Source organism: Ahaetulla prasina, chromosome 7 (genome assembly GCF_028640845.1).
Source record: "Ahaetulla prasina isolate Xishuangbanna chromosome 7, ASM2864084v1, whole genome shotgun sequence".
In the NCBI taxonomy this organism is placed as follows: Eukaryota; Metazoa; Chordata; class Lepidosauria; order Squamata; family Colubridae; genus Ahaetulla; species Ahaetulla prasina.
This window is the reverse complement of record NC_080545.1, coordinates 48,780,906-48,805,362: the sequence shown is the minus strand read 5'-3', so window position 1 is coordinate 48,805,362 and position 24,457 is coordinate 48,780,906. Positions and strand designations below refer to the sequence as shown.

The 24,457-nt window shown below is 34.8% G+C and overlaps 1 protein-coding gene across 4 annotated transcripts; it reads left to right on the top strand.

Moving 5' to 3' along the window:
- Positions 1–24,307, top strand: MDM1 (Mdm1 nuclear protein). 4 transcript variants are annotated; one of them, XM_058190883.1, is made up of 15 exons: positions 1–132; positions 4,049–4,163; positions 4,625–4,989; positions 6,116–6,250; positions 6,749–6,925; positions 7,413–7,531; positions 8,020–8,119; positions 10,206–10,244; positions 10,558–10,733; positions 11,506–11,772; positions 14,264–14,388; positions 14,767–14,900; positions 18,499–18,745; positions 19,919–19,987; positions 23,787–24,307. In XM_058190883.1, exons 1-15 carry the CDS (start codon positions 115–117, stop codon positions 23,900–23,902), a joined length of 2,202 nt encoding a protein of 733 aa, XP_058046866.1. In that variant the 5' UTR covers positions 1–114; the 3' UTR covers positions 23,903–24,307. The 4 variants fall into 4 exon arrangements, with proteins under 4 accessions (XP_058046866.1, XP_058046868.1, XP_058046865.1 ...); XM_058190882.1 differs by lacking the exon at positions 1–132 and adding an exon at positions 339–499; XM_058190885.1 differs by lacking the exon at positions 10,206–10,244.
- The last annotated feature ends 150 nt before the right edge of the window (positions 24,308–24,457 follow it).

Below are 24,457 nucleotides of genomic sequence, written 5' to 3'. Positions count from 1 at the left end.
TTTACGAGTGTTGCGTCCTTCTCTGCTTCCACAGCAACCAGCCTCTTTTCTCCCCCTAGTAGAAGACTTGCACGTTTTCGCTGTTCACGTCTAGTTCCAGCCAGGCGAAGAGTCATGCCTGTACGCTGGAAGGTGAGAGTGGGCTGCCGTCGTGTCCTCAGCGAGAGGCTTTTCCCCTCTTGCTCAGAAACTTTAAGCTAGAACAAGCCCTTGGCTTCCGTTTTTTCTCTCTCCTCTCCTCCCCTCGCGCATAGTTGGTATTGGCCGTTGCGTTATTGGTCGTTTCAAGAGAAGCGCCCATTGTCCTCGCTTCGGGGGTTTGTTCCTCTCCACCAGCAAATAATCCGGGTCGGCGGCTGCTGGTTGTCTCGCTGACCCTTCGCCAAGCCCAGCCTAAGTGGGCCCAGGATAGGAAGGCAGTGAGCTCAGTAGCCTATCTGAGTTAGTTAGCATGTGGTTACCAACGGGAATGAGCTGGCATGGGAAACTAGGATCGGTGGTAAGTCTTAAGGCTGGGTCTCTGCTTATTCACGGTCCTTATTCAGATGTTAAAAGCTGTACGACGACGGGAAACTCCATTGTCTGCTCTGCTTGGGCTCAAATGAAAAGAATTGTAATATAATAATAAATTAGTCTTAATGCCTATAATACATTTAGCATCATTGGAAACTGCTAGAGGAAAAGGTGGGAATGTTCGATAAAGGAAAGGTTAGAATCATAATTCAATTGTACCAATTAGAATAGAAAATGACTATCGTTGCATCTTGGGCATGATATATTACGGTCTATCCCAGTGCAAGGGTTACTGAAATGAATCGGAACAGTCCAAGAATGTAGCAGAAAACCTCTTGGATATTTATGGGATGAGGTGAGTTGAGCTGTGAGAAGTGCTATTTGGATTCTTTGCTTTGAATGTAGAGAGGTGGTGAATTGAGTATGACATAATGTCCTAAGCTAAGCTAATGTCCTAAGTCCTAAGGATGACAGTGTAACCATTGTGAGTGATAAAAGATAAAAAAAACCTGTAATTCAGTTTGCAGTAGTACAGACAAAAGCTAAATTTACAAAGCCACTGAAGTGTGAAATAGAGAAAGCTGAGTGACTTTTAAGAAAAAGTAGACACATAATTTTCAAGGCATTTGCAATATATATGAATATTAATTTATTTTTAACATTTTCACAAGCAATAAAAATTGCATGGCACTTGCACATAGCTTATACAAACATTTTGTGCCTTTTAATTTATTTTTTCCTGCTGATATTGATTGATTTTTATTTGTTCTGCGCATGTGTAAGATAGTCAGGTTTCAGATTTATTATTACACGGTAGAATTTTACCCATGACATTAGGTGTATAAAACATAGAGGTTGAAGCATATAGGTAGTCCTCATTTAGCAATGACAATTGGATTCAGCAACTTCGTTGTTAAGCAGAAAATCATATGACTTCTGACAGACTTATTATGTCATTTCCCATTTGGTCAGTAAGCAAATCAATGTTTAATGACCATCCCAAAACCATACGAATTAAACAAGACATCATGTGACTGTGGTTTGTTTCTCTGTACTCTTATTAACTGTGTGCTGCAAGCCCTGTTGGGAAACATGCAAAATGGTAATTGCATGATTACAGGATACTAATAGTTATAAATGCATGTTGATTGCAAAGTGCCCGAATGATGATCACATGAATGTGGGATGTGACAGTTGTAAATGCAAAGACTAAGTCACGAGGCTGGATCTTTTTAATACTGATAAAGTCAAACTGTTGCTAAATAAGACAGTCGGTAACTGAGGGTTACCTGTTTATAAGAAGTGGTTACCAAATTTATAAGAAGTGATCTGACATCTAAGCAGACCACTCCAACCCTAATTTCACAGATGGAATAGTTTATTTCAATATTGGAATACAACTGATAAGTTTGGAATGGCTTTGGAATGAAATATTTAAAGTTGAGACTTTGCAACCTTGAAATACTACTCACACCTCTAGAAACAGTCTGTAGTCCTTCAAAACAGCTTCTTTCAAAAATACCATCCCAGAATTTGGATCTTGGAGATTTGGATTTTAATTTTCTTTAATAGTTCAAGTTATATTCTTTCAGTTTGATGTACTGTCTTGTAATTATCCTACCCCAGCCTTAAACCTATAAAGTACTTTATAAATACAAAAAGAAAAGTCCATATCTGTGTTATCATTCCATTTGTTTAAATCTTTTATTCAGTGGAGATGAGTGGTCAGAAGTAGAGCATTAATCCACATTTTCCTTGTGGAATCAATTAAGCATTGAAACCAATTAAGTTATAAAAGAAAGGAAATCCACTTTATATCCTATATAGAAATACAATCCTCCCTCCCTCTTCCTGTTTAATAGAATTTTGCTTATTATTAACTTTTATTTTCCTGTAAGTAATAAAATATTACTTAAAGAATAATAATATGGAATATTAAACCACCTACAGAAAAGATCTCGAGAAGGATTCTTAAAAATTATGCATTGTTAATTAAAGAGCATAATGTTGTATCTGAATTTGTGAAGAATAATCAAACTGCCTTGTAAAACCTGAGCTTTATCATTAGCTTCCAATATAGGAAATTTGAGAGCAGTTAATTCTTAAGTAAAAGAGAGAGAAAGTAAGAAAATAATCAGGAAAACCAAAGAGGAGACTGGCTTGTTCACTGCCCAAATATCTTGTATAGTATTTCATAAAAGAATACCTAACTATTAGATTTGGAATGAAACACATTTTCTAATGGTGTCTCTTTATTAATATGTGGCATCTGATTAAATTACCTATTATGTACAAAAAATACTTCATGACATGAAAATATTTTTTGCTCAGTAGTTAAACAGAATTTCAAACTGCTTTTAAAATTAAGTTTAAGTCTTGGAAAAAATTAACCAGCTTCAGTCTATTTCCACAATGAAGTTAATGTTGTCTTATAAATAGGACAAAATATATATTTACAGTTGATAGCCTCACTGATGTTAAAGTTATAAGTGCAGCATCATGTTATTAAGAGTATTATTCCCATCTGTAAGCAAATGGCTACACTTGCAAAAACAAGGCTTCTGATAGATAATGTGCCATATAGAACATTATATGTGATGATGCGGATTGATTTTTTGTTCTAATATGTATTATAGCCCTTAATTATTAAATAATAATTTATCTAATGTTTATAATTCTCTTTAATTGTAAATTAACAGAACAGTTATAACAAAAGGACTTACCCATCCAGACTCTTTAAAGAAAGCTTTAAAATCTCAACATATGACTGTTTATCAACCCTTTGAAATAACAGCAGCCCCAAAGTGACTTATGACCTGTACCATTTATGACTGCCTCACTACTCCTATTGTCATGTGATTGCAACTTGAGCAACTTAGCAACAGGATTTCATTTATGATCATTTTCAGCATCCTGCAATCATTGTCACAATTTGCAACTATTTTTTGCCAATTTTTGGCACTGGGGTAACTGGATTTGATTCATGATGACATGATTCACTTAATGATGATTCGCTTAATGACTATGTAATAGTGTCGTAAAATCAGGTCAACTCAACTTATGACTAGTGACAATGACAGAAATTCTGGTCCCAATTGTGATCGTAAATCAAGGAGTATCTATATAATCTCAAACATGATGTGAAGTTAGATTCTGATGGTTAAGTAATCTGAAGTAGAAATTTATTAAGTTTTGTTTCCTTTCTACAAGGCATTTCCTACTAGTACTAAAGTAAATTTTACTATATGAAGGAATTGCATATACATAATAAAATACTTAAGGAAATAAGATAAGCATATTACAGATGTGAATGTAACCACATTTATGCAAAAGTGGATTCAGGTAGAATCAAATCATATAAATAAGAAAATTCTGTTGGCGAAATCTTTTGTCTTTATTTTTTACTGTTATGAAAGATTATTTGATCTTTGATATCAATTAAAAATGCTTACATCAATTCTGCCAGGTTGTAACTTTATTGAGTTTGGAAGAAATAAGGCATAAAATTACTATTTTGCATTTTATATTATTGTAGGGATTAAGTGAGTACAAAAGAAACTTCAAATGGAAGCAGTCAGAACAGCCTAGACTCTGCAATTCGACACATGAACAAAAGTGCCGATGGGCTGGCCTTCGATCAGATGAGTTTGGTAAGACAAATTAATTTTTTTGTGATATATTTCTTGTATAAGAAATGCAATAGTTACTGCTTTCTATATACTAATTATCCAGATTTCATCAAATAAATTTTATCATGCAGTAGGAGTAAACACAGTTTCATAGTTTGGATTCCTGATACCATTAGATACCATTAAAACACAACAATGTTAAATACTAAATTAACATGGTTCCTGTTAAGACTGAAAGAGAATATACTTAGATATTTGGTCAAAATGATTAATTATTCATAGTTTGATATGTATTTGGCAATAAAAAGTAATCAGATTGAAGGTTAATATATTACTAGGTGTTATCCAAACTAAAAGAAGCATTTCTTTGATGAAATGTTTATTTATATTTTTTTTTCTTCTGCATGTGTGCAAAAGAAATAGTGTGATGCTCACATTCTTTTTCAGAATTTTCAGAGTATTTGATATTACATGTATTACAGGGATCACAAGAGAACCAAATTTTATTTCCAAGAGAAGAGTGCCTTATTATGACACACAAATTTCAAAATCTTTTCAATGGAATGGAAGTAATGGCTTGGAGAAAGATGCGTTATCAGAATTGGAAGTCAGTGAGCCAGTCAAATTGCACAAAACCGACAGCAAGGATGTTGAACTTAATAAGGACCCGATTGAGACATCGGATGCACCTAGGCTTCCTGAAAAACTGCATCTCAACTCTGCAGGATCTGGACCTGAATCAACTGAAGCATTTAGAAAAAGCAAGAAGTCAGTGCTCCAAACTCCAATGCATGAAAATAAAGTATTAGCATCTACCAAAAAAGAATTAGGAAAAACAGATCATGGGGTAGGAAGTACCAAAAAAAAGTTTGATTTATGTTGTGAGTTAAAGCTCAGAAATAATTCATTGTAACTTTATTAATATGGACAATACAAACTTTCCTGCCTGGGTGCATTCCATATTCTTGAACTTTAATTTGCAGAATTTTCCAGACAGCCAGAATGACAATTGCTGAAAGTTCTGGAAATCAGAGTCTACACATCTGAATAATGCTCAGTTTAGGAAAAGTAATCATTACACTAGGAGAGGTATAAGAATCTTTGGATCCTAACAAAGATAAAGAAAGCAATCCCCTTGAGGGCTTGGAAAAAGAAGGGAATAATATTTATAGAAAGAGGGTTAAATTATCAGGTCAATATAAAAAATTCGAGATTAAAGAATTATAAATAACATAAGAGAAAATCCAAGGAAGAAATATGAAGAAAATTGTAATGTCCTACAATTTTTCACTAAGAATTTAATCATACAGATTTAATAGATTTTCCCTAAACTCCCTTATAAGAAATATAAATTAGCCAAAAGGAAAAACAATAGAAAAGAAGCAGTCAAGAAAGTTAATGTTGACACAATGTTTAAAATAATTGTTTACAGGTAGTCCTCAACTTATGACCACAGCTGAACCCAAAATTTTTGTTGCTAAATGAGAAATTTGTTAAGTGAGTTTTGGCTCATTTTATGACTTTTCTTGCCACATTTGTTAAGTGAATCTGTGACCATGGGAAAGCTGCAACAGTCGTAAGTGTGAAAAATGGTCAGGTAACTTCTTTAGTGCCAGTGTAATTTCGAACAGTCACTAAACGAAATGTTGTAAATTGAGGATTACCTGTACAGGCATATTGTTTCATTATTCAAGTAAATAAATTGCCACTGACTTTATATGAAAGCCTAAATATTCCCAATGCTTCTGTCATGTTAAATCAAAGGCACCTTTAACCAATAATGGTAACAGGAACAGGGTTTAGATGTAAAAAGTATGTTTCCATGTTGATGTATAAGCAAGCTTGCAGAATGTCATAACATACTTTTCTTTTATCAGCATAGTCCATCTTCGTATTCATAATGATAAAAACTTCTGATATTAGACGACAAAAAGAAATGACATTCTGAATATATTGTTAATATCGGTTGTCAGCTCAACAGAGTTCTACAGAGGAGAGCAGGCATGAATATTTCACGATCAAGAAGCTTTCCTAGAAGTTCTGAGTATCAAAGAGAGTTTGTTTGGAAAACCCCACAGAAGCTTTCTCCAGTCCTTGCAGCAGATCAGGTAACTAAGCATTTTAAGAAATATTTTCATGAAAAGTATCGCACAACTTTATAAATTTTAATTTGAAAATAAGCTTAATTTTACTCAGTGAGGCTTTTTTCAGAGTTCCTTTGTAGGTAGACTAAAGTCTTAAGAAAATAATTTTGTGATTCTTGTTCAGTGCAGATTTACTATGCAGAATAATACCTTCTTTGGGGCTTTTTTCAGTTATTGTTTTGTTGTATTGCGTTTTTTGATGTATTACATTGCGTGCGAAATGCTCCATTTTGTTCCAGATACCATATAATTGATTTTATTAGCTGACTTTGCAGGTATATACAGTTGTATGTTGAGTAGTATTGCCTGTAACTAAATGGCTGGATCATTCCATATCAACTGATTAAGACTTTTCTGCTGTGCAATAATATCGTAGAGATTAAACATCACCAAGTCTCTTTAATTTCTGTGGCAAAGTTACTTAGCTTTATAAAAAAAATTAATGTATTTTATAAACCAAAGTTTATTCACAGATCAAGTCAATCCATTCCTCCATTTAAGTCTCCTGTTATTATTCCTGAAACTGAATATGAAAGGAATTTCAAACCTTCATCCCCTATAAAACCACTGAAACAATGCTTTCTGGAAGAGAGTGCATGTCCTAGATCCGAATCAGTAGCAGTCTCCTCTGGAGAAAAGGTATTGTACTTGATTTATTACCTATTAATGAATTATGTCCCTTTTTAATTAGCAATTTCTATACTTAGAATTTCTAATTTGGTTGATTCATTTCATGTTCTCGTCCTGGTGATTCCGATATTTAAAGAAGTGATGCATATTTTTTAAAAATATCACATAGATTTTTTCTGAAGTTCTTGATATTTTTTTGGTCTTTCTACTCTTATTTCCTGATCACATTTCAATCAAATGTAAATACATTTTCCCAGCACCAAGGTATATTCAAATTATTTCTGACAATTATTGAGTTTTTGAAGTTCATGAATATCATACTAAGAACTATAATCAGTAAATGTTCTATTGGAAACATTTAAAAATATTTATATACTTCATAAAATTAAGATTAATCATTGCATTTAGAAAATAGATGTTTAATAAATATAGTTATATATTTTAATAAGTTATAATTCATACAATCAACAATAAAATATTTTTTTAAAAAATTTAGAATGAAAAAAATAAAACCACTTCAAAGTCATCAGAAGATTCAAATCAAAATGAATTAGAAACAAAGCAGAAAGAAGAAAAACAAAAACAGAAGTTGTTGTGTTCACATAGACGTTTTAAGTAAGTCTAAGCATATCAGAATATAAAATGCCTTGAATTCTCTTTTCACTACACATAGTTGTTTAAATACAGTCAACTTTGAAAATGAGTAGAAGGAATGTTTTGTTATGTTTCCCTCCTTCCTTGTGTTTAAGAAATAGGGATTGCTTAATGTCCCCATATAAACCCTTGGAGGATTTGGAGATTTCCTGATTTGTCTTTTAGTTTATCTCTCTTATCAAAGTTCATTTTGGTCATTGACTTCTAAAATAGAAACCCAGTTTGATGTAGTGGTTCTGGTGTTGGCCTACAAAACCTGGTATTCTTGAGAACTGTATATCTTTCTTGAAAAACAAATTTTTGTCAAAGACACTCTCTTCCCACACAAATGTTGTTTGTCTTAATTTCTATTTTATTCTCGGTATTACTTTGATATTTAGCATTCTTATTTCCCTACACAATTGCAAAGTAATATTTAATTCTTCTTACTTTCAACTGTGTTTTTCTAGGAAAATGAATACAGAATATAGATCAAAATTCTTGTCTCCTAGTCAATACATCTATAAACAAGGAGCCTGGGTCCATGTCAGAAAAAATATACCTTATCAAGTGAGTATATGATTATTTCCAAGGAATTCATTTGAAAGTTTTGATATTGCTTCATCTTTTGAAAGTTGTCCTTTTAATACATGGTATTGTATTATAATGCAGAAAAATGTAGAATAGAACTTTATTACTGAACATGGTAGAACATAAATATTGCATTTAGTCAGCTGCTGTTTTGGATCTCTGCTCTTATTTCTCAGAAATGACTTTCTCTGTACACGCACTCTTTCAAATAATTTGTTTTCTACTATACTTACATCTCCCTCATTTGATTTGAGGTTTAATGTTACAATGCAGCTCTTTTCACTCAGTTTTGATTGGTAAATGTGCTCTTGTAATTTTGTTGATTTTATTTTACTTTTTATGTATCTGCACAGAGAACAATCACTGAACAGGCAGTTTTGTTTTCAAATATTTGTCCATTAAAAGTTACACAGTGTTTCCTAAATTAGTTGGAACTGGATTTCTGTAATCAAGAAGACTAAAATAGAGATCAGTTTCATGTGTTACATCTCATTAATTTTTTTTATGTGCCTAAACTTTGGCATTCTGCTTTGTTATTGGATAGAGGAAATAATTAGCTTTTAGAGCAACTGAATAAAACTACCGTCTTTTGCAAATTTTGGTTTGTTGATGGGGTTTGTATTTACTGAAAATAAAATAATTTTGATCTAAAAAGAAGACAAGATAATAAATACATATTTAAATAAAGAGAAAGTTCTTATGCGATGCTGATCTTTTCTAGCCTGTCATCCTAGAGTTAATAATTTCAGCTAAATGATTTCCAAAGATCTCCCCTTTTGTAAAAACTATGCTACAAAAAGGGCAGAATCAGATAAAAAATAAATTCACATTAATTGAATATTAAGAACTAATTAACGAGAAAAATCTTCTGCTATCTAGGATTGAATTCTAAACCTTCAGAGTGAGAGGCGAGATCTTCACCACTAGGCCATCACACCGCTTTCTATCTTTCCACTAAAAAAAAGAGTGAGGGGAAGAAATAAATGGACAGTGAAATAATAGTCTCAGAATTCAAGCTTTCTAGCCGGTTCTATACCAGTTTGCATTTGTTGCTTGTTCCCAGTGTTCAAGATTTTCTAACCTTTTCAGTAAATAAAAGATAATTTCTTCTCCCACCATAAATAATAATTAATCTTATTTAATTATTAAAAATTAATTTTCATTTTGAGTTAATATAATATTTAATGTAAAATCCATAAAATGATATAGGAAATTGGTAGGAGACACTAAATACTTTATTGCTATGCAACTAATCTTAATATTGCTGCTGTCCTGTTTTTGATGCTCTTAGAACATCTGTTGGTTTCTGTTTCTGTTACAGTACTGTACTCAATGCAATTTTTTAAAAATGAGAAATGCTATCATCACATTTTGAGAAGAGCCATGTAAAGGAAACCACCATCGGCAGCTTCTGAAACAGCTGTCTGAGTCTTGCAAAGGATGGGGCTTATTTAATTATTCAAAAAGAAGGGCTTTATTTATACTCCTAGGTATTATACTCCTAGGTATTGAAGAATTTGATTTGATGAAACAGTTATGCTAAGTTACAAAATAATACAAGTTGTGTGGCCTGTTGTGAAACAGCCACTGCTGAAGTTAATTTGAACTCCCTCACAAATCACAAAGAACCACAGAACAAAATCCAGAAATCTTCAATTTCTCCTACCTTGGCTAAAGTCAGTATTCCCCAGTAAAAATGAGATTTATGGAACAGTAGCAAAGCAGCAATTGTTTATTTAATTTGGTAGACTGATGCTATAGAAATAACAATATACATGTAAAAATGGAGATCAGTTGTTGCTGTTCATTATCAGTTCAGGAAATGTACTATGCATCATTTTACAGTTGTCAAGTATTTATTCAATCTGATGGATTGGAGGAATACTGTTCATTAGCTATGCTGTATTTTTAAGGAAATTAAATTACACTTCTGTAATGTGAACTCTAGGAGGCAGGAGAATAACATAGCAGAATGAAGAAATCATTTTAGTTTTTAAAGTAAATTTGTAATATTAATACAAAAATAGTAAATAAATATTGTTTATTTTTGTATTCCTCTCCTCAGGGTTCTCAAAACACCCTAAATACCATGTGGTATGTGGAGGTTGGTCATGTCTAAACTTTTCATGTTTGGGAAAATTATAAAATTTATGAATCGTAAAAAAACTATTGTTATATTAAGCATATGCATAGTTGGAGTCATTTTGATGCTTGCTGAGTAATTTACTGACCAGTGATCTTTGGCATGACTGCTTAGCAGAAGCATTCTTTAAAAATATCTTTTCCTTCGATATTTGTGCTGCAATGTTTGTGCATTGTATGTGACATGCTGTTGTGTGCTGTTGGTGGCTGTTAATTAGCCAACAAAGTTGATAAAAAATCTTCCATCAGTAACAATGTGAAATTTTCATATCCAGGTGAAAGAACTTCGAGAGAAAGCAGAAGCTTATAAGCAGAGGATACAAGGAACCCACTTTTCCAGAGATCATTTAAATCAAATCCTGTCAGATAACAATAGACTCTGGGATTTGTCCTCTGAATCCACTGTGGAAGAAACCATGAGCAATAATATCAGAGCACTTGACTTAGCAGGGTAAGAAATTAGACATGGAAGAAGGTTGTGTTTTTAAAATGTAATATTTTGTGATAGAAAATTAAACAGGATTGGGACTGGTTAATATTTAGTTGGAAAACCTCTAGACAATCCCTTAGCTATAGGCTAGACTGGAAAAATTTTAAGAAAGTATCTTGAAAGAAAGTGATGGTATATCAATCATTTACTGCATGAATATATCCATGAAATCATTAAGATTCAGGCTACATCCAAAAACATTTTAACCACAATATGAGTATATTATTAATTTTTTTTTTACTTTTGCACATTTTTTTCACAAGTAAATTTGATTAAGAATATATAAAATAGAGAAGATCCTTGAACACTGTATTTATGTGTGCATTTACATGTACAGTATGTATACAGAGAATTCAAAGAGATTTTAGATACTAACAAAGGTTGTCAAACACAGTAACTTGTTTTCCCCTTTTCCTTTATTTAGCAGATTATTAGCATACATTGCAAAACTCCTTTGAAAATCTGGTTTCCGTGTGACATGGAGATCTATTCTTGATTTTCAATTCAAGCCTCTAGTGTTACAGAGAGCTACTGGTAGTTGTATAGTTCTTAGGTCCTCCTCATTTAGCTTGCTTGATTACTAAATTTGCAGATGAGTATAATTAAAACATAAATATATTTAAGTTGATATAACTGTCATTAGTCATATCATTAAGGAAGGTCCCAAATATTTCTTACAATATATAAATGGCTACTAAATCTTACATTTAATAAATTGATATTCCTTGTTTAGGATCCCTGAAAATAAATTATCTTCAGGTCCTAAAATATTGGCACAACCTGCACAGCAAAATAGCATTGGGAATTTAGGTGTATCAGATGCTTCTACTATTCCTGTCAAGCGGCGCCTAGTTTGGGATGAATCACATGATGATGAGCAACAAGAAAACCTTTCGCCTATATTAGGAGAATGCAAAGAAGAAGAAAATAAGCAAGAAATTGATGCAGTTAAAGAAGTGGAAAAAAATGATAAGGATGCCAGTATAAACAATCAGCAAAAGTAAATATTTGAAATATTAATTTTCCTGTTTGGAGTTATGGGGCTATGATTAAACATCTCTTACCCGTGTTTTCCCCAAAATAAGACCCAATTTTATATTTTGGGGGGCTCCAAAATAAGCACTAGGGCTTACTTTTGGGGAAACACAATTTCAAGGTGATCAGCCTGGCTAAGTACCTTGTCCTCTGGCACACACACAAGAGGTGGTAAGTGCATGGGGACTGATGGTATCCAGCAGCTACTGCAGATGGTCCCTTGGTCGGTACACTCAGGCTGTATAGCCCGCACAGCACAGGTGAGTTGTTCCCCTGCCTAAGCATCAGATGGTGGTGGGGGGAGGCAGGCGATTTGGATGCACTATGCAGGCTGTGGGAAAGTTGAGAATTGGTGGGCCAGAATGGGTGGCTGGCCGCAGGAGGCTCATCTTCACACGGAAGCACTGGAGGCAGAGGTGCAGAGAAGAAGGTAGGTGATCCCGACACATCACGTGGGCCGCAGGCAAACTGAGAGGTGTGAAAAGGAGCCTCCCATGGTTGGCTGCCTGCTCCAGCCCACCAACTCTCGGTTTTCCTGTGGCCCGCATGGTGCATCCAGATCACATGCCTCACTCCATTTCTTCCTCCACCTGCTGCTTGGACAGGGAACCATTGTGTGCAGGCTGCTGCCGGACACAGTCAGCCCGTGGGTGCTTGCTGCCTTCTGTGTGGCCATGTCCACTCCCTTCATTAGGGCTTATTTTGGGATAGGCTTAGAGACACAAAAATCTGGTTCGGGCTTATTTTCAGGGTAGGTCTTTTTTTCAGGGAAATGATAGCTAGAGCAATGTTAATTTCACCATTAATGGGAAGCTCTGATGCATTGACACAAATAAGATTAGATGTATTATTCCTGCCGCAAGTTTTTTTGCTGGGAATTATCACGGACTGTACAGTAATTGAGACTAAGTTGATTTTAAATTTAATAACAGCGGCAAGATTACTAATAGGACAGTATTGGAAGAAAAAAGAAGTACCTACAATAGGAGAATGGATATTGAAAGTTGCCAATTTGGCTGAGATGGCAAAAATCTCAGATTTTTTGAAAGACAATACGCAAGAAAGATATTTAAGTGAATGGAAAAAATGGATTGACTATATTCAAAACAGATGTCAGACTAAGAATTATCAGACTGCCTTTGAATGATTAGGATGTATTATTTTTGATTGTTTTGGGGGAAGTTAGGAATTGATGAGAATTGAAGGATTATAATTTAGTTAGGAAGGAAAAATTTTTTAGCATATGTTTGCTTTATTTTTACTATACCTTGTGTTTGTTCTGGGAAGTCGGGGGGGGGAGGGGGGTTTGGGAAGGGAGGGGGGAAAGGGGGAAAAATTTTGTAAAACTTTTTCAATTAAAAAAAAAAAAGATTAGCTGTATTATGTCAAATAACGTGAGCTAGAATTTGTGTATACAAATTCTAACAGGTAATATACCTTAAGCCGCGGTGTCAAACTCAAGGCCCGGGGGCCGGATCTGGTCCATGGGGTGCTTAGATCTGGCCCACAGGGCCACCTTCGAAACAGTGAAGGACCAGCTCACGGTGCCTCTGCCAGTGAAAATGGAACTCACACAGCCCTCCTGAGCTTTGTTTTCACTGGCAGAGAGGTTGCAAGAGGCCTTCGCAGCTGAAAATGGTGCTTGGAAGCCAGTTTTTGCTGACAAATCGCTTGGGCCACCTCAGGTGCCGACACGAGCGATGTCGAACGGGCCTTGCCCACCCTGGCCACGCCCACCCTGGCCCCTCAAGGTCAGACACAACTCTGATGCAGCCCTCAATGAAATTGAGTTTGACACTCCTGCCTTAAGCAGATGTTCAAATAGCACTCTCATTGGTATATTGTCAGTTCTAATTCTGATTTGCAAAGCTTGATAAAGCAATATTTTTCTGATTTGAGTGCAGCTATAAATAATGACTTACCAAAATTAAAGATGATTCACTGACTTAATACAATATTTTTTTAAAGTAACATTTGTTTAAATATATGAAGAAAAAATGCATATCATTATTTCATAGATACTTATTAAGAAAAACATCATTTGAAAATTATTGTCTGGGATAACATTTAATAAGCATTTTTAGGACAGTAAAATAACAATGTAAAAAATTATTGCAGTGGTATTCTTCAGATATAATAAAGGATAAAGCACAGTTTAGAAAATGACAAGATCAATGATTGAAAATTGATCTGTAATTATTTTGATTGAATGACAAAATTTACTCTAGATTTTATAACAAAATCCCAAATAATCTTCAAACACAATTACAAATTCAAAAAAAGAAACAGAATTCAGAGAGTGGGGATAATAACTTGGAAGCTCTGTTGTGGTACTTTGGGACTCAAATAATTCAGAACTTAGAATTTCTAATGCTGACTCAGGATTTTAAATTATTGTTCATTGGATAATTATATTTTGTCACATTTCTTATTTATTTTGCCATGGAAAATGTAAGTTCTTCAGAAGGCAGGGCAGATTCTTCAGAATCTTTAAGAACATGTGGTAGGCTTCCAACTCCACAACTTAGAACGCTTGGTGGAATCCAAAGAACACATCATGATCTGACAACCCCAGCTGCAGGTAAAAAGACTGGTAGTTTTTATTTAACTTCCTAAAATATAAATTAACATGCACCCTAAGAATTCATTTTATGTTAAATTAATTTTAATAAGAGCATTAATTGTGATGATGAATTGATTAAAGCCAGTCTAGCCCAATATTCTGCTCCAGTGTGAATGTAAAAAATAAGGAAGTTGATCATCAAGGTTATCTTTTTTACTCTCAGCAATGACTACCTAGGTGCTCCTGGAAAGTCTACAAGCAGAATATGAATTTAGTAGCCTGCCTCTTGCATTTCTATATATCTATTGTGTATGCAGGTGATATAGTCTCTTAGATATTAGAGATAATATATAATATAGCCACAATTAGCAACCACATTGTTCATTTTTATTTTAGGAGGTGCTGTTTTAGTATCTTCTCAGAAAGGGAAGCATTCATCCTTATTGCAAACAGAAAGGGAATCTTCAGAAAAGCAGTCTTTGGCAAATAGTCAAGTTTCAAGAGAACAAATAAAAGGAAAAACTAACAGGGTAAGGTATAATTGTTGTAAGAAATATTTGTAATGTCCTTTTTTGCTTCCTATAAAATATATAATTACAAAGGAAATTATAATTTTGTCAAATAAAATGTAAAGTAGTACAGATAGTTCTTGACATGATCACAATTGGTCATAAGTCTCGATGATTGTAAGTCGAAGCACCCATATGACTGGACCTGATTTTACCATAGAGTAAGTGAATCACTCAATCATAAGTGGCTTTTTTGCTACAAACTGACAAAAAAGGTAGCACATTGCAGTTTTATGATTGTAGGATGCTGCAAGCAGTTCTAAATATGAGCTGGTGGCCAAGTACCTAAAATTCAGTTGTGACTACTGTGGGGATAGTGCAACATTTTTTAATGGCTGGAAGTGCTTTATGGACTGTAAAGCACCCTTTCCAAAGCCATCATAACTCTAAACTCTCATTAAATGCCAGTTGTAAGTCAAGGACCACCTGTAGCACTGGGGAAATTATATATGGCTATAATGAAATCTGTAACAGTTTATTCCCTTTTTAAAATTTGACTTAGTTGATTAGAAATTGTGATATGTAGAAGAATAATTTGGGGAATAATTTGTTTTGTTACTCCAACACCCTTTATCGTAAGTCTTGTTTTTTTATCTTGGCAAACCATTCTTGCTTTCCTCAGACTTTTGTATCAATTTATATTTTGGCTTTTGTTCTTCATTATCTCACCTCTTTCGTTTTGAAAATCTCACTCTTTGCAACTGTGACCTTCTGAATTTTACCCGGCTGTTAATCTATTTATTCTTCTTCCACATATTGGTTGTATAGTTTGATAGTCATTTACTGTACTTTCTCTTTATGACCAAACTGCCTAAACAAACATTTTGTACTGGTGATAACCAGGAACATATATCCATACTATCAATAGACATATGCAACTGTCACTTCAGTATAATAAAATGGGCAGCACCATAAAAATCACAGTTGATTTTGTTTCTTTTTATATTTATTCTTTGCAATAGACACACTTTTTAATCACATTTCCAAATCTTTCCATTTATCAATATTCCCATTCTTTTAATTTAGTAAATATTTTTCCAACTTACATAAATTGATCCACTAGCTTGGTTTTATCTTTTAGGTATATCTTGCACTTATTGGCTCCATTTTCTGTGTTAATTATCTTGATAAATTACTTTTCAAATGTAAACTTGTTGTGTTATACAACATACTGAATAAATCATTCAGCTTTTCAACATGGCATTATCTCTATAAAAAGTACATGGATTTTCACATTCCTGAACAAAATTCCTCTAACGTCACAACAAGCATTTGTACATTTATACTTTATGGCTTTATCAATAAATCATCCAAGGTGACAGTGTACTTCTGTCAGCAAAACAACTGTTTGAAAACTGAATAGAAAGGAACGATATTTGGTATAAATGGAGAAGATGGCAAAAATATTAAAATTTAAAAATAAACTTGCAGCTGATGAAAAAAATACTGCAGGAAAAAATGTCTCCAATATATCACTATGGGAGAAAGCTGTTGACCCCTCTATTCTGCCTCCAATCAATGACTCAGAGTGGACCATATGCACATATACACATGAAGACGAGAAATCTGACACACAGAGCAATATTGTATTTAATTACATAGAAGAAAACACACTTTCTATGGTCATTTCTGATAAAGGAGCTGTAAAGAATTCAAAAAGCCATGCTTAGCATTCTAACTTGTTATTAACTCAGTCCCATTGCTGGAGGATCCTTTAGTCCTTTTCATAGCCTCCTAAACAGTTTTTTAAAATAGCTCTACATTTCTAATGCCTTTTTAACCTTAATTGTTCCTTTCTTTGATTACATTCTTTGCAACTAATTTTTGTCTATGTGCACATTATGTAATATCTTTCTCTTACGGTTATTTTTTAAAGGACCAATTATTTTATATGTATTTTATTCTCATGCAAAATTCCTTTAAGTTCATAATTCTACTAGGCATCCTTATTTGTATTTCCGATTAGCATCATTCTTTTCACTTTGTTCTAAGAGGTTTTCATGTCCTGTTTGCTTGAGTCACCTTTTTCATTCTGTTTGGAGATTACAGGTAATCCTCGGTTATGACTTTGTTCAGTGACCGTTCAAAGTTATAATGGTGCTGAATGAAAGGTAATTACGACTGGTCCTTGGTTCTGGCTGTTGCAATGCCCCTTTGGTCACATGATCAAAATTTGGGCACTTGCAACTGACCTGCATGTATGACCAGTTGCAGCATCCCATGGTCACATTATGCTGCTTTGGTGCTTACCTCCCACCTGCCTATCTCTTCTCCATCTGTACCTTTCCCCCTCCGCCCTCTTCTCTGACTTTTGTTGTCTTTTTCTATTGCTGATCTGGGTTTCAAGATGCTTGGTGGGGGCACAGAGCTGGGACATGTACAGCAGGGCAGCATAATTTCATCAGCCAAAGGGAGGGAGGAGGTAGTGGGATGAAATCCTATCCCACTGTGATCTCCATACCCTGCAGGCATCAACATTCTTCACATCAACATCAGAACACAGGGTTCCTCCACCTGCTCTGTCCCAGTGCCTTTTCCCCAGCCAGTCCTGACAAGCTGTCTTCAGCAAACTGAGTTCTGCCTGCTTTGTTTACTGCATGGAACATGCGCCTGTGCTGTTGCCCAGCACCTGAATATATATACGAAAACAAACAAGTGTGTGTGTGTGTGTGTGTGTGTGTGTGTGTGTGTGTGTGTCTTGGCATATTCGGGTCTTTTCCCGTGTAAGGTTGAGAGTATCCCGAATATGCCAAGACCTACATACCTATACCAGTGAAAACCTACGAAAACATATATATGTATGTATGTATGTATGTATGTATGTATGAGTTCATTGCAAAACCCCTAATCCTTTTTGGTAATAGGGTAGAATTGGAGCTAGTAATTACATATTCATATGCTGAAAAATTATATTTAACGTAATTATATATTTATTTACTATATAAATTATAGCACACAACTACATGTAAGATTTCTGAAATCTCTACATAAGAAAGCAGTTGCTGTAAGGCACCTTATAGTAAATAAATGAGATAACAAAGCTTTTTAACAAGTTGTATTAGAGATTGCAAAACGTTCCAGATTCACAATGCCTTGTGAATGCCTTTATTTCAAAGTTGGAAGTACTTTATTTCAACCTTACCAGAAGTATTCTAATGCTATTTTTGTGATTGAAGGTTTCAAAATAACTGCACAAAATGTGGTTGGCTCAAAGCTTGAAAACCTTTTGCTAAAGTTGGAATAGATATTTCAAATTCAGATCAGACCATTTTGAATTTAAAATGGAGTATTTTTAGGTCCAAACATTTCAAATTTGGGATGAGGTATTTCATGTTTGAAACATTAGAATTCAAAAACTTTTGCACTTATCTTTGTGTTACTGATGAGGCATACAAAATGGAAGCATGGCTGATTTCTTTCATTTAATGACTTTAAACTATTTTCACTTGTTAAAATACCAGTTATTACTACGGCCTTTGGGGTTTTTTGTTAACAACATTAGGGATCATAGCAAATTACAGAATTATTTACAATGAGAACATTTGTTTCGGCATTTTAGGATGAAGAAAAAACTGTGACTAATTCCTCAGTTGCAGGGCTAAAAACTTTGGACCCTTTGCCTCTACGAACAGATCAGTACTCCAATCAAGATACTTCTGGTAAAAGAAACTGTGCAACATTAATGCATTCAGAGCAGATACCTATAGTTTCAGAAACAAAGCTGGCTAAGGGTTCTGCTGTACCCTATTGGAGTCCAGTGTGTCGCATTCAAGGAAGTCTCCGGGATCCAGAGTTTCAGCATAATGGTTGGTTTGCATCATACACCTTTATATTTCTTTAGATTGACCTATCTATTTAAAATAATCTTAGTATTTTGTTGCAATAACAGTAACCAAACCTCAAATTGCATTAAATTGAAATATAGGTTTGTATCGAGCAGGATTGGATAGTGTGATTATCCTTTGAAGAATAACGATCAAAAGAAGAATGTAAGAATATACTTACTTAGACAGAAAGTTACTGTTGGTTTTAGATTCAGATAAATGCTTGCAGCTATGTAGATTTTTTTCCTGTCTTCCCATTATGCTGAATTTTCATAAACCTTAGAGTAACTTGTTATGGTCAGGTTTAGGAAATACGTGGCATATCAGGGTATGATCTAAACTGGATCTGTTTTGGAGTGATTTCATAACTGTTTTTTTACTAAGCAGTTGGCAATGTTTTATTTAAACAACCTATTCTGAAAATATACTGTATATTATGTGTGATTTCAGCTGTTTCTTCCTTTTTAACTGCTAGTGAGGGTTTGAACTGATTGGGTGAGAGATTGGCTGTGCTCTGATTGGATGGGGGTTTTTTTGTGCTCTGATTGGCTGGGGGTGTGTCCTGTTTGGCTTGGTTGTGCTCAGATTAGTCTGAGTTGCAGGGGGATTTGAGCTGGTGAGCTGCATTGCTGTTGTTTGGCTTCGTGGTCGTGGTCGTGCTACATCTTCATAGTGAGTGTCAGTCTGCTGCATGTATGGATTGGAGAAGCACGACCAAGGACCAGAAGCCAGACTGCAGCTGCAACATTAGCCATTTCAAACCCCTCCAATCCATACATGCAGCAGACTGACACCCACTATGAAGATGTAGCACGACCATGACCACGAAGCCAAACAACAGCAATGCAGCTCACCAGCTCAAATCCCCCTGCCACTCAGACTAATCTGTGCACAACCAAGACCCCCCCCACACAGGACACCCCCCCCCAGCCAATCAGAACACAAAAAAACCCCCATCCAATCAGAGCACAGCCAAGCTCCCACCCAATCAGTTCAAACCCTCACTAGCAGTTAAAAAGGAAGAAACAGCTGCAATCACACATTGCTCCCAGAAGCACATTCTCATTTAGATATTCTAATTTAATTTCCATTTACGGTACAAAATAGCATATTTCTGAATTGATAAAATGCAATAAATTATACTTTTTGTAATAGGTAATATTGCAAGCCCCAAAAGGAGCTGGTTACAGTTACCCCTTCAGGAGAGAAACTATCATGATGAAGGTTAGTTAATAAATTTCAGATATTGTTTATATAATACATAAAACATGTAGTTTTATTAGTATTACTGTATTTTCAGAGTATAAGACACATTCCCCCCCCCCCAGAAGCTTCAAATTTAGGTGCGTCTTATACTCTGAATGTAGCTTTTTTGAAGCTTTTTTTCAGCCCTAACAAGGTGCTAGTGAGTGAAGCTATCTTCCTCCCCCTTTGCCTGCTCCCTTCAACTCTCAGCTGTGCTTTAGAAGCTTTTTTTAGCCCTAACGAGGCACTAATGACTGAAGTGATCTCTGTGCTACACCTGCTTTTCTCATTGCTTTTCTCTCCAAAGATCAGCTGTGCTTTACAAGGTGTTTTTTTATCCCCAAGCAGGGGATAAAAAGCTCGCTCGCTCAAAACCAGCAAACTAATGTGCTGAAGCTAACCAGACTAAGGGCGCTAGCCAGATGAATACCTGGTAGGCAGATTTCCCCCCCCCCCAGTTTCCTCCCCAAAAAGCTGCATCTTATACTCCGAAAAATACGGTATATCTTGATAGGCGATAGGCAAGACATACCTAAATAGGTACTGCTTGCTTACTAGTGTTAATGGAAATTTTGTGTATAGCAAGGTTTATGTCTTTTGGATATCGTTAAAATGGAAAGTTTTCATTTGAAATGTTTTGGAGTGATTTCATAACTCTTTTTAACTAAGCATTTGAAATCTTACTCAAATTCATAAGGATTACTAAATTTCATAGATAGTTTAATTTTGTGATCAAAATATAGCTGTCCTGTTTATCTTCTAACAAAGCTTATGGAACACATTTGGAATCAAAATGTATCCTTCAAAATATAGTCTTCAAAATTAAAAAAAACCTGCTGCTGATTATACTTTATTTTTATAGCATTCCAACTCCCAGTTTTCTTTAACCTGAAATAATTTTAATAAATATGAAAAGGTAGAATATGGTAGTTGATAATAAGAAATGTCCATGGGCACACTGGCACTCCCAGTTAGAGACCCCTGCCAGGAGTTTGACATTAATTTTAACTAACAGCCTGCAAGCTATTATGGCTACTTTAATAGGCTTGATTTGTCCTTGCATCAACAATTATGGAGCAAGTGAGCACAAGGAGGTCCTCTAAAATGATTCTAGCATTGTAGTGCCTTAAGTCAGTGGTTCTCAACCTGTGGGTCGGGACCCCGTTGGGGGTCGAATGACGGTTTGCCAGGGGTCGCCTAAGACCATTGGAAATATGGGAAGTATACTTGAGAGTCGAAGAATCGCGCTCCAATGGTTGACTCCACAAGCCAGCTGCAGGCTCTTCAAATCGCTAGCCGAATTTGGCTTCAGGCGCGATGAATTAAAAAAGAGAGAAATCTTTGCTCTGATGTCTCCCTCTCAAGCCAGCTGCAATCACTCCCAATTCCTAGCTTAATCTGGCTTCAGGCACAATAAACTTAATAGGGGAGGAGTCTCTGCTTTAATGCCTCCGTCCTCAAGGCAATCGCAAGCAGTTCAGATTGCTAGCCAATACGGCTTCAGGCACGATAAATTCAAAATGAAAATAATTTTACAGTTGGGGTCGCCACATCGTGGGGAATTGTATTAAAGGGGTCGCAGCATTATAAAGGTTGAGAACCACTGCCTTAAGTGATTATGCTAATGACCATACAAAGACTGGAATAAGAAAAAATAAAGCTAGTAGAATGCATATCAGCCAAGATCCTATTGGATCTTTTTAAAGATAAAGAAGGCACCAATGAGAAAATGATAGCTGAACAGTAGCTTTGAAATTGTGCAACAAAAACATATAAAATGGGTGAAGAAACTATCCTGCTCCAGTTTAAAAGCCTTCAAAAACTATTTCAGTAGTACCTTTGACCATATGCTCTACTTGATGTGTAAGATTGTTGATATGTCTCATTGGCAAGGTTAGTGTTTTCTGGAAATAGAGCAATAAAAATGGGTAGCAGTGAGTTTGAAAATATTCATGAGATAATAAAATTACTTTGTACAGATGTGGCACAATTTTTATACCTGGAACTATTGGTGGGTTAGAAAATTGTGTCATGTTAACCACTAAAGAGGAAATATAGAATTTGAAATGTAATTTTCTTTGTAACTTGGCATTTTTATGTACAGTCATGATTTCTTGCAGAAAAATAAAATCAACATTTGCTGCAGAGCATAACTTTATCTTTCAGGGCAAATTGTTATGACTGCAATACCCCTAAATAAGAAAAGGGAAAATTTGACAATACTTTGCCTGAATCTGATCCATGCATCTGCATACACAAAATTTGTTTATTGAAAGAAAGAAAAAAGAAATAACTTCTGCAGCTTCATACTTTCTAACAACTGAGACTGGAAAACATGGGGCTTGTTCAAATTGGTTAACAAAGCTACTGAAAATTTTTAAACATTTTAGAATTATCAGATCAGTATCTATGTTTTGCCATTTTCCTAAACTTTTTGTGATAATTGTTCAGACATTAAGGATAGTACAAGTGATGTCATAAAGTGTAACATCATTACATGACTCCCTCACTTAGCAACAAAAATTCTGGCAGTTTTCGTTGATGTCATAAACTCAAAATGTGTGGGTCATTAAGTAGGAAACTGTAGTAGGATGTCATAAACTCAAAATGTGTGGGTCATTAAGTAGAAACTGTAGTAGGATGTCATAAACTCAAAATGTGTGGGTCATTAAGTAGAAACTGTAGTAGGATGTCATAAACTCAAAATGTGTGGGTCATTAAGTAGAAACTGTAGTAGGATGTCATAAACTCAAAATGTGTGGGTCATTAAGTAGGAGCAGGAGGCTCAAGTAAGGAGTGTGAAGAGCACTATGGGGAGGCAGTCCTAAGGAAAGCCTGATGCAGGCTGTGAGAGCAAAATAGCTGCAGGTCAGTGCTAGTGTAGGGAAGATAGGTGAAGGAGGCTGCAGTGTTGCATGAGCACAGGGAAGCTGAGAGGCACCTATTGGTGCGACTTGCCACTTTCCTTGCCAGCTTGCCCATTGACTTTTTGTGATGATCATGGGGCGCAGTAAATATCTTAAGTGTGAGTTGATTACCAAATGCCTGAATTGTGATCATGTGATATGCAGAAGTGGTAGAACATCTGGAACTTCACGAACTGGTTATAAGTATCACTCATTCAGTGTTGTTGCAATTTAGAATGGCCACTGAATGAATAGTCAGTAAGTAGGGACTACTTGTATACCTTTGCTAAACAGAAAAGCAAAGATTACAAAATAATCAAGGATCATTAGCAGTAGGGGTTTCAGACTTTGAATATCATGGAAGTCAAGTTTTTTTAATGCATGCATTTATTTTGCATAGTCCTCATGGTGAATCTTTAAAATATGCCTTATAAGATCTGCCTTCATTTGACCATTATAATTCATCTAAATTGATTCTGTGTCGGTATAGAACTGTGTTCAGAACCTTCTAGAATTTGAGGTTGTTCATCAGAAGTCCTTCATGTATACCTGCAACTAGATGCAGTTTTCACAAACCCTTTTATTCTGTTTTGACCATCAAATCATTAGTAAAATACTTCTGATTCTTCTTCAAGCCTATTTTATTTAAATGATTTACCTCTGTTATTTTTAACTTCTCAAATATTCTCCAAAATAAAATATTGAAGTGTTATTCATTGGCCATTTTGTCATCCCGTGATAAACCATGCAGTGTAGTGCTAATTAGAGCTTTAGACAATGTTTATTTCACTAATGTTTTTCGCTATCTATATTTTAGGTATGTTTCATACTAATACTAATTTTCATATCATTATTGTTCCTTGTACTTATAGATGATGATGACCGACTGTCCCAGTTGTCTGCTCGATCTGCTGCTTCTGGTTCTCTTGCTTCTCAGGTTCTAGAACGAGCTCAAAGAAGAAAAGAAAATTTCTGGGGCAAGATGTGATTGAATTTTGCTGAGCTTGTAATTTATTTTATAGTAGGGTATTTTAATTTTTGCTAGAAAAAATAGTTAAATACTGGGGTGTTTTTTTTTAATTAATAAGGGGAAAGGATCTGATACAAAAATTCTGGATATTCAAATACTCTTTGATTTGGCTTAATACTCAAGTACTTGATTTGAAATATTCTACCTCACTCTCAAAAAAGCATTACAAACGAATAGATTACATCATAAGTTATTTTTACTTAATGAATTCCAAAGGACTCCATATCACTTTTAAAAAGCAGTGAAATGGTGCCATATAAGTTTCAAGAAGTCCTTGATCTTACAACAGAAATGCAACATTAAAAAAAGCCAACAACTCAACAGTGAAAAAATTATGCGGAAGCAAAAAAAAAAAAGATGAAACAAGAATAAACTACCTGCTACCTTTATGGCTTACTTAGCAACTAAGGATTATTTTTGTTATTCTTGTATTACTCAGTAATCCTAAATATATTATTTAGAAACCTTCATTCATTACATTTATATATAAGTTTTGTTGGATTCTTTATTATT

What these genes read in the sequence shown, in the direction of transcription:
- MDM1 (XM_058190882.1), top strand. Translation starts at nt 452, where the DNA reads ATGTGGTTACCAACGGGAATGAGCTGGCATGGGAAACTAGGATCGGTG. An exon ending in ATGGGAAACTAGGATCGGTG is followed by an intron (nt 500 to 4,048) that starts GTAAGTCTTAAG and finishes ATATTATTGTAG; the next exon opens with GGATTAAGTGAGTACAAAAG. An exon ending in TAGGAAAAACAGATCATGGG is followed by an intron (nt 4,990 to 6,115) that starts GTAGGAAGTACC and finishes ATCGGTTGTCAG; the next exon opens with CTCAACAGAGTTCTACAGAG.